The sequence below is a fragment of the Magallana gigas genome, chromosome 8 (assembly GCF_963853765.1).
Source record: "Magallana gigas chromosome 8, xbMagGiga1.1, whole genome shotgun sequence".
Lineage (NCBI taxonomy): Eukaryota > Metazoa > Mollusca > Bivalvia > Ostreida > Ostreidae > Magallana > Magallana gigas.
Window position 1 is genome coordinate 8,456,651 of NC_088860.1, and position 11,292 is coordinate 8,467,942.

The following is an 11,292-nucleotide window of genomic DNA, read 5'->3' on the forward strand; positions in this document are numbered from 1 at the left end:
GTCCGGTAATAGATGATTATAAACAGGACTCGAAATTCCATAGCCGGGTTATTGGAAAGTGTCCGGTGATAAACATAAGTGTTTCTGGAATAAATCTTCCGTGCTTAGTTGATACTGGTTCTATGGTTTCCACGGTAACGGAAAGTTTCTACCGCAAATTCATTGAGCCTCTTGGTACATCGCTGATTCAGAACAGTTTTATTCAACTTAAAGCAGCCAATGGACTAGAAATTCCCTATATCGGTTATATTGAAGTTGATGTTCATTATCATGGAAATATTCTCAAACAGCGTGGTTTATTGATAGTGAAAGACTCGCCTGATGATTCTACCCGGAAACGTAAGGAAGCTGTACCCGGTGTAATTGGCATGAACATAATAAGCGAATGTCGAGATATGTTATCTACATGTGAGATTCCTGTCGATGGAGATTTAAATGAAGTGTTTGCAGAGAACAGTGTGTTCGATAATAGATCTATTCATGGATTCGCTCGAGTGAAAGGGACTTTCTCTGTACGCATTCCAGCCAATACCGCTATTGTTGTTGAGTGTACCGGACCGCATATTGATGGTGACGTGATTGTTGATCCCTTGACCAACGGCGGGCACCTACACCGTAATTTCCGGACTGTACCTACCTGCGTTACCGTTAGCAAAGGAAAATTGTGGGCCAGAGTTGCAAACATCGGTGATGAAGATATATATCTAAAACCGCGCACGATGATTGGAACTGTGTCGAAATGTGATGTGGAGAATAAAAATTCAAGCATTGGATTTAATCGTGTCGGCAGTGTCGAAGAAGTATTTGTTCAGAAATGTGAAGTGTACGAGATTTCTTCCAGTGATGATGATTTTACGTTACCAGAGGATATTTACCAGCTTGATTGTAGTGAAAAAGATAAAGCATTGATTACCTCTCTTTTCCGGAAATATAGTGATGTCTTTTCTAAAAACGACGACGATATCGGATGCACAGATACAGTTCAACATCGCATTCGTCTTACTGATAATGCACCCGTTTCTCAACAGTATCGTCGAATCCCTCCATCTCAGTTTGAAGAGGTAAAACAACATATTCGGAAGCTGCTTGACAACGGCGTAATTCGCGAGAGTACAAGTCCCTTCGCATCTCCGATCGTGCTTGTTCGAAAGAAAGACAACTCTTTGCGGCTATGTGTTGACTACCGTAAACTCAACGAGAAAACTATCAAAGACAAGTTTCCCCTGCCGAGAGTTGAAGAAACATTCGACGTGTTGCATGGATCTTCCATATTTTCTACTTTAGATCTCACTTCCGGTTACAATCAGATTGAAATTTCAGAAGAGGATATACAGAAAACTGCTTTCACTACACCCTTCGGACTTTATGAATTTACCCGCATGCCATTCGGTCTTACAAACGCTCCAGCCACATTTCAACGTTTAATGCAACATTGCTTCCGTGAAGAAGTTTTCAACACTTTACTTGTTTTCCTTGACGATATCATCGTTTTTTCCAAAACATTAAGTGAAAATGTTCAGCGTCTCGACAAAGTGTTTTCCATTCTTCGTCAACATGGGCTGAAATTGAAGATGAAAAAGTGCCGATTTTTTAAGCCGTCTGTTAAATATCTTGGCCATGTCGTTAGTGAAAACGGGATAAGTACAGATGAGGACAAAATTAAGTGTATTGTTAATTGGAAGATACCAGAAAATGTGAAAGAGGTGAAGTCATTCCTTGGTTTTGCGGGATACTACCGTCGATTTATTAGACATTTTTCACAAATTGCGGAACCTTTACTAGAAATTGCCAAGAAGAATGCTAAGCATCCAAAGACAACTTTCGGTGATAAATGGACATCAGAATGTCAAGATTCATTTCAGAAGCTGAAATCTTTATTGTCATCAGCACCGTTATTAGGATACGCTGATTTTACGTCTCCTTTTATATTAGAAACGGACGCTAGTTCTCAAGGCCTTGGAGCTGTATTATCCCAAGTGCAAAATGGACGAACTGTCGTCATCGCTTACGCTAGCCGATCGTTGAGACCGAATGAAAAGTCGTCAAAGACCATGAGCAGTCTGAAACTGGAACTTCTTGCTCTTAAGTGGAGTGTGACTGAAAAATTCCGCGACTATCTTCTTGGAAATAAGTTTGTCGTGTTCACAGACAACAACCCGTTGAAGTATTTGTCATCAGCAAAACTGGGAGCGTACGAACAGAAGTGGGCATCGCAGTTAGCGGACTTTGATTTTGAAATTAAATATCGTCCTGGTAAACAGAATACCAACGCTGATGTTTTATCCAGACTTGCAACTGACAGTGATGTTCTAAATCAGTGTATCGATGGAACCAACATTCCACTGGATATTAAGGCCGCTCAGTCCTCTGTCATATATATCGAGTCAACAGATGTTTCTTATTGTGACACATTTCCTAGTTATTCAAATGATGATCTCCAGGATTTACAAACCAAAGATTCGGTTATTGGAAAATGTAAGGAATTCGTTGTATCTAAAACTGTTCCTAAACCTAGTTTTATTCGAAAGCAGAGTAAGAAAGTGCAGATTCTTTTACGACAACTTAAACATTTGGAGTTACGTGATGGTGTTATTCATAGACGAATTAGTGACCCAAAGCTTGGTGACCTAGATCAGATAGTACTTCCGGAGTGTCTCAAAGAAATAGTTCTACAAAGTTTACATGATGAGAATGGACATCAGGGAATCGAGAGAACGTTCAACATAATCCGACAAAGATGTTACTGGCCTAACATGTACAAGGATATTAAGACCTATTGTCAAAAATGTGAGAGATGTGCAATTTCAAAAACACCGCCACCAACTGTTCACACTAGTATGGGACATTTAAGTGCATCAGAACCTATGGAATGCATTGCAATAGACTTTACGGTTCTTGAGAAATCCCAAGGATTCGAAAATGTACTTGTGTTGACGGATGTGTTTAGCAAATGGACTATTGCAGTTCCTACCAGAGACCAAACCGCACAAACTGTAGCGAAAGTGCTAGTAAGACAACTCTTTTGTACATTTGGTGTATGTAAACGTATCCACTCCGATCAAGGAAAGTGCTTTGAAGCTGAAATAATACAACACCTTTGTTCCCTTTACAACATCAAGAAGTCCAGAACTACAGCGTATCATCCTCAGGGCAACGGGCAATGCGAGCGCTTCAACAGAACGTTACACGACTTGCTTCGATCGTTACCACCAGCCAGGAAACGTAAGTGGCCCGAGTACATTAAAGAGTTAGTGTTTTCTTATAATGTTACACCAAACGCATCGACTGGTTATTCCCCCTACTACCTGATGTATGGACGACAACCAAACCTTCCGATAGATTTTCTCCTAGGCTTAAGTACCAAACCGTCAGATGAAATCAACATCGACAGATGGGTGGATCTACATTCGGAAAAGCTTTCGTTTGCTTACAACAGAGCCAGAGAAGAACTCGACAGAAACGAAATAGCAAGGAAGCAGAGACATGATGCAGGAAGATCGGAAAAAGAACTACAGATTGGTGACAAAGTCTTTATTCGAAACAGAGGATTAAAAGGAAGAGACAAAATTCAGGACAAATGGAAAGCTGAGATTCATGTTATCGTCGACAAACCGTATAAATCCGTGTACAGTGTAAAGCCAGTGAATAGTGATTCTGTGAAAACTGTGAATCGTTTGGAATTAAAACCAGTCAATATGTGAAATGTGAATATATATTCGACTGCGGATATTTGTGATGCAAAGTTATTTGAAATTGTATATCTATTTATTTTATATGTATTTATTATATAAATTCGAGGACGAATTAACATTTTGCTGGGGGGTATGTGGTAGAACAGATTTATTACTATCTATTTCATATGTATTTATTCGTTTTTGGATTTTCTATTTTCGTTTTGTGCAGTATATTCTTAAATATTATTCATCTAAAGTTTTATTGCGCGCGTATGGTTCTTTAATTTCATTGGTTCATATTATTATCCAATAAATTTGATTCTCTATAGTATAAGTAACCGTTCAACCTAAGTCCAATTGGGCAGTATTTCATTTTAAACGACGTCGGACAATCCAGTGTATATCAGCTGCATCTTGTGGTATGTTAATATTATATTAAGTTATATATTTCTTTACTACCATGATAGTGATTAGGGCATATTATTTTAATTGCAAGGTTTATACTTTATCGTATTTTTGCAGTTAATCTTGCCATTGTAATTTCTGAAACTTGTTTGTAAGTTCTAATATTAAATTGCTACAAAACATGTTTTACCATATAAATGAATACTGAAGTAACGGTTGCATTTTTATGAACAAATTATCGAAACTAAAACATATTGAATTTACATGTAAAATTGTATTTTGTCTAATGTATTTTTCTTTGTTATAGGTCAATGCTTTAAAACGTTTAATAAATCTGTTAAACAAAACGGCTGTCTTTTGGAATTCCTTACTGCTCGGTTACACATTAAAAAAAAAAAAAAAAAAAAAAAAAAAAAAAAAAATTTTTGGGACTAAGTGTCAGCAGAATACTTCTGTACTGACGGTATGTGGTAATTATGCAAACTAAGGGGCAGCAGAATACTTCTGAACTGCCGTAATGTGACAACCTTAAGAAGGAACAGCAGAAAACTTCTGAACTGTGTAGGTAGATATTAGCAGACAATGCCTGAAATGCTAGAAAGGATCGACCCAAGGGGCAAAATACACCTGAAACTGGAGTATAATATATATGTATATACATATTATAGCTTGAATGACTGGATACGAATGTAATGTTTAAAAGCATCCGAATTCCATCTTCCCATTTTCTGAATAACCTGATCAGAGAAACCCATGGAGGCTGCATGTGTTGCTGCCCCAATTCTAAAACTGTGACCCTTAAATTGCTCTGGACTAAGACCAATAAACTGTATAGCGGATTTGAGTTGGGAAGTGACCATAGAATAGGTAACCGGTAAGCCATCAATTGTCTGAAATAGTGGACCAGTTGTGTGTTTGTACCATTGAATGTAGTTGAACAGAGCTGTTACTGGGCAGTATGTAGAGTCAGGGCATGCCTGCACAGAAATGATCAATGGTGTGTGGTGTTTATTTGTTTTGTAATCCCTCATGATGATTTGTACTGCTCTGGAAGGGCCTTTACTAAATGTGACATCCGATCTCTGTAATACACAGTTCTTAGCTTTTAGAGATTTTACTGTAATTTCTCCTAATCTGAGAAAAGCATGAAAGGCCAATAGAAAAAGAGCCCGGAGTAAAAGCCTGAGGGAATATTGAGAAACTGTGTGGTCTAGGGCAGCAATGATTTGTTGTAGAATAGGCCCTGTTATAGGCAAACGCGCATCTTTCCTAGAACCCAATGATTGGCAGCCCTTTAAAATTTTCTTTGTGACAAATGCCTGTGTGGGATCGAGGATGTTGTACAGCTTGTGTACAAAGCTGACAGCAGAAATATGGGAAAGTATTGTGCTTGGAGAATAGTTCTGCAGAAATAAATGCCCGATAAAATTGCAAATGTCAATAACTGAAACTGGAAGCGAGATCTGAGGCTTCCAAGTTAATAATAAACTCCAACTCCTTCGGTATGCCAGAGAGGATGAGGGTGATAGAGCCGATGACAACAGCTTTTGGCAGATTGGTGTTAGACTATTAATAGGTCCTTGGGAACCACCGTCTGTGTGTGATGTAGATGGGGAGCTATCTGGAAGGCTTCCTGAAATTTGAAACGAGAAAGATGATCTGCTAATGTATTGGATTTACCCGCAATATGCTTGGCTTTGAAAAGGATGTTGTGTGTAAGAGCCCCTAACACTAATCTGCGAATAAGTTTCATGAGGCCTTTATCCTTGCAGGTCTGCTTATTTATGGCGTGAACTATGGCCATATTGTCAGTCATGAATAACAGTTTCTTATTTGCCAACAAGGGACCCCAAATTTCAAGAGCTAGCACAATGGGGAATAATTCCTTAATTGCTATTTGACTTTGTGCTAAATCTGGGACATTCTCCCAACTTAAAGCAAACCAATTTTTTCCTAGAACTGCAGCACAACCCAAAGAACCTGATGCATCTGTAAACAGCAACTCCTTGTCCGATGACAACCAAATATCTGGTAAAATAACTGACCTACCATTATAGGATTCAATAAAGTGTGACCACATACTCAAATCAGCTCTTGCCTCACAGTTCAAGCGAATGTAATGATGAGGCTTAGATAAACCACAAGTCAAATCAATCAGGCGACGTAAAAATGTGCGGCCTGGAACAACTACCAAACAAGCAAAGTTTAATAATCCTATCAAAGATTGCAAATCATGTAATGTAGTTTTCTTTCTGCACTTGACCTGTTGTAAGCAATCTCTAATTTTAATTAACTTGGCCTCAGGCAGACGACAAACCAAGGCATTGGAATCAACTTCGATTCCATATATGGTCAAAACAGTGGTGGGAGAAACTGTTTTTTCTGATTTAATAGGGATGCCTGATATATCACAAATAGACAGAAATCTGTCTAGGTCTACCTGGCATTTGAAGGAGTCTTTTGGCCCGATAAAAAAGAAATCATCCAGCATGTGAGACATTCCAGCCGCTGAAAACTTGTTAGTCATAATCCATTGTAAACTATTACTAAGACATTCAAATATTTGGCAAGAACTACTGGCACCCATGGGGAGGCATTTATCATAATAAAATTTGTTGTCCCAAGAGAAACCCAAAAGATTGTAATCATTAGAATGAATTGGAATAATGCGGAATGCATCTTGTATATCTGTTTTGGCCATTAAGGCACCTTGACCAAATTGTCTAAGAAGGTCTGTGACTACATCTATTGAATCATATTTGACTTTGGAATTCTCCTCAGGAATCAAAAGGTTGACTGAATCATGTTTTGGAAATGACAAGTCATGAATCACACGAAATTTTCCAGGCTCCGATTTGGGAACAACACCTAATGGTGAAGACACAAAATTGCTTAAGGGTGGGAATGTAAAAGGGCCTGCAATTCTACCTAGTTCAATGCCTTGATGAATAAATTCTTGAATAACTGAAGGGTGTTCTAATGCACTCCTATGATTACGAGAAATTTTGGAACTAGGGAAAGCACAACAACCTAAATGAAAACCATAAGTAAACCCATTCTGAATGATTAAAAGTTTTTCCTGATCATAGCCCTGTAACATTTCAAGCAAGCTTTTTATTTTGACCGGGGTTGGTAGGTTTTGTTGCAGATTGTGAATGGGATTTGATATTATCAGTGCATCTGGCTTTTGGGTGATAGCCTTTGCATTGCATGCAACTGTGTCGAAAGGGACAGGGGGTTTTATGGCATCTTTCACCCTTATTGTATTGGAAGCAATAGCGGACACGAAAGGGCTGAGTTTGGGTTTGAGGGATTTTTGGGGGGTAAGCCCTTGTGGCAGTCGCTGCTTTAAGGCGTAACTCTTGTATGGGGTGCTGCCAAGGAACATTTACTGATTCCCTAAGCTTTCTAAATTGCTCATCATATGCCCGAAAAGCATTATCCCCATGTAGATGATAAATCTCCCTAACCATGTGCCCGTACTTTAGTAGATGGGGGGCCTCAGCTGGAAATTTTTCAATGAACACAGCTGCAAACACAAGAAAGGCATCGGTCCATTGTGTCATAGTAATGGGGGTCTTGAATTTATTACTCTGGTGGAGATTGATGACCCCAGAGGAAATAGAAACACTCAAAGGTTCCTCTCTAGAGTTGATAATTGTTCTGAAATCAATATATTCATTGTTCCAGATTTTTGTTTTTACTTTAGTTGAGAGTGATGCCGCTAAGGGAATGCCATCACTAATAATGGCAGTGGGGTGGTTAAGGGGAGTAGGCCTTGCTGGCTCACCTGTAAAAACCTTGTCTAAGAGATCGCCCAAGCCTGTGGATGTGGGGAGGCTATCCTGTGGGGATGACATTGACGAGGGTCCCGGTGTGTTGGAGCATGCTATCAGCGCTGGACTTGCAGGGATTTCATTGGCTGGGGCAGAGTGCTTGAGGATGGCTAGTGCTAGTTTGTCATAGTCGATTGCGCTGATTGGTTGGGTGTTGATTTGAAGGTCTGCATCCATAGGGACAGGTGGGGTAGACTCTGAGATCCCTGAATTGGTTTTCCTCTTTTTGCTTCTTGTTTGAGTGGAGGGCTTCTGACCTCGCTTAGGTGGCATGGCTGCTTACCTATGCATGGGACAGAAATAAATATAAGTAGGGGGGGGTATCAATATTAAAGCAGTCATACATGAAAAAACCATAGTAAAATACCTTTATCGAAAAGTAGCTTTTTAAATGCCAATGTATTGGAAGACATTTGATAGCTAACATTGTAAATATGCAACCATTTTATGCTGTATGATGAATATATAGACTAGAGGAGAAACTTGTGACTGAGTTGACTCAACAAGTCAATGAAAATTTTTCAAATGTGTCATGTGAAGCCACTTTGTTATGATCATAATTAATAAGAGACAATGAGTGTAAAATCGTAAATATAATTTACAGCTTAAAGAATGACTGTGCAATGAACACGGTTTTGATACTCAACTGTCGTTGTATATGGCTCTGTTACAGAAGCAGAACCGAATAGATTATTGTTGAGATTTGTAGTAATTAAAAACTTAATGATTGTGTATGGTCCCACAATCCAAGGTAAAGCCAACCACAGCAATGAATACTATGGTAAAAGAGTTGCATGTGGTCCTGCAACATACACAATAGTAAACTGCTCAAAGATTGCAAAATTCAACAGCATAGTTGCGATTATTAAAGTTGCAATGAGTATGGTCCCACATTGCAACTAGAAATGCAACAACAAAATTTGTTAATATGAAAAAGTAGTTTGCGTATGGTCCCGCAATACAAAAATTGAAAATGCTCAAACTTGCAGCATAACAACATAACTGTAATGCGTATGGTCCTTCATATACAATCAAGAATAACATTCCACAGAATGTGTTGAGGTACTATAGGTTGTAAAGAGTATGGTCCCTCTAAACAACTCAAGAATTGTCATAATAGTATGAAATTAAGTATTACTATTTATAACCAGGTGTGTGATCTCAGACAAAGAAACAAAACATTCAGATTGCCCTAAAACACCTTAATAAATGCAACGTATGGTCCCGCTGCAGAAACTGTTCTTAGGTAATAATAAAATGCCAATTGATTGAACATTATTGAAGTAAACAATTATTGAGACCAGATTAACTATCTTGATAAACAAAAATGCTAAACCCGAATTTTAACGGCACTCCGGGCTTGAACCCGGGTCGCCTGGGTCATGTCCACGACTCTATCGATTGAGCTACTCGGACTCTACAAATATGTTGACATTATAGGCATGAAGACCATTATAACCAGAATAAAAGCAGCGTTTCAGCTAGTAAGGAACTATAATCTTAATACTGAAAATGTTACTGGCCTGAAATATGCCTATGCTGCAAAATGGCAGACCGAATGTTCCGCCAGAACCGGTGCATGGGAGAGGAGGTCACGACATAAGGCGATGCGGGGGGGCAGCGAAGATGTACTCCGTCGTCACACAGAAAATCCAAGTTCTGCCAAAAACCTCTATGCGGCCAGAAATGAATTCCCTCCCTCGAGGATATCTGAGCCTGCAGTCGAACGTTTATAGCAATGATGCGTTCATTGAAATAGAGCGATGATGCCCACGGTTGGCGACGAAGTAGCTGTCCAATGATGACTCGTGTAACACCCAGACCAGAATGAATGTACGATGCTAAGGCAAGAATGTCACGTACGATAACTTCCACACTGAACGAAAGTACGTCATTTTCACCAATTTGTATAAAGCAAATATCCGGCGAAACATCAAATGACAACAAGTCCCGATCACGAGCTAACCTAGCAATCCGCAATCCACCACGGGCCCGTACACACACACTGTACCGATCTTCCAGTAAGTTCAAGTTGTATAAATCCGGATGAGAATCCATGTAGCGTCCTAAACGAGTCATAAACGAATGTCCTAGTAAACAAATCCTGAGAAAATGCGGGTCGCCCATGTTGTGACACACTTCTCCCAACCGGTACAAACCGGATTGCGCCCTTATAATAGAACGAAAAGGCACTCACTAGCCTAATAGGCCTAATCTGCTGAATTAAAGTATTTCCACGCAATTTCCAACTGAATCCAATGGCAAACAGCTTAAAGATAACGGAAATAAACGTATCAAATAATAATAAACGTGCAAATGCACACGAAACGTACAGTTTTTTCCCAAATGATCTTCTTAAAATACAGCGTGGCTTTCCCCTCTAGTAAATAAAACAAGAATGATCACGTGGTCTAGAGGAGCCACGCTGATTGGTTTAAATATCATCCTACCCAGATAGTATTAAATTTAGGATCTTGACCTAGCGATAGCACCAATTAATTACATAATCTACAAATGCCCAAATAGGAGACTTATAAATGTAAACAAATATCGTTTGTGATAATACAAGAAGAAAACACATGTCACATAAAAGGTATTATCATTAAACATAATAATAACTGCTTTTTGTAGTGTAACCTTCATGACTACCGGACAGTCATTAGGTATTGATTTTCCTCATTTTTTTTTCCTTTCAGTTTTGATGTGTTAAAAGTCATTTTTTTTAATTTCAACAAAACAGAGTGTACTGATGATTACACCCCATTAGCTATTGATGTTTTTGTCCAATTATAGATAAAAAATACATGTAATACAAAAAGCGATCCACGTGAAATCAATTATATTTTTATCAATGATAGTTCATTGGAAAAGAACATTGCTGTTAGAAATTATATGTTAGATTAGAGAATCTCAATTCACAGTTGCATTATCAATTCTTTTTTAAACTAAAAATAATTAAAGCATTTTAATTCTTAATCTCGATTGTTAATATCAAAATATCAAATTATCAAATTATTATACAGGTTTTGCAATAAATATTAACATGCATCTGAAAAACACAGAAATAATACCTATCTGCAACGTAAAGGATGTCTTAATTTTTTAATTAGCACTTTTTTTTAGAAAAAAGGTAATATTTTGCAAGGAGAGAATGTAATTTACATTTTATTTTGATATACTTTTCTTTTTGTAAATCATCTTAATAACATGAGTCTGAGTTTTAAATGTATTTATTGAAACTCTCGAATGTTGCCCTCCTGTATTCTTAATTGAATATCGGTATATGCCTAGTTTTTGCAAAACTCCATTAAGCATTTTTATCCACAAGAGCCGAATGCTCAGATGAACTTTTCTGATTAAAATTTGGTCGTAGTTTT

At 38.2% G+C, this 11,292-nt stretch overlaps 1 protein-coding gene across 4 annotated transcripts; it reads right to left on the reverse strand.

Moving 5' to 3' along the window:
- Nucleotides 1-4,509: 4,509 nt before the first annotated feature.
- Nucleotides 4,510-10,497, reverse strand: LOC117692358 (integrase/recombinase xerD homolog). Of its 4 annotated transcripts, none has more exons than XM_066068850.1 (3): nt 10,249-10,485; nt 7,870-8,198; nt 4,510-5,712 (listed from the first exon to the last, which is right to left on the reverse strand). In XM_066068850.1, the coding sequence occupies exons 2-3, from the start codon at nt 8,186-8,188 to the stop codon at nt 4,742-4,744; spliced, it is 1,290 nt and encodes a 429-aa protein (XP_065924922.1). In that variant the 5' UTR covers nt 8,189-8,198; nt 10,249-10,485; the 3' UTR covers nt 4,510-4,741. The 4 variants fall into 4 exon arrangements, with proteins under 4 accessions (XP_065924922.1, XP_065924923.1, XP_065924920.1 ...); XM_066068851.1 differs by having other exon boundaries at nt 10,113-10,485; XM_066068848.1 differs by having other exon boundaries at nt 4,510-8,198; nt 10,249-10,497.
- Nucleotides 10,498-11,292: the final 795 nt, after the last annotated feature.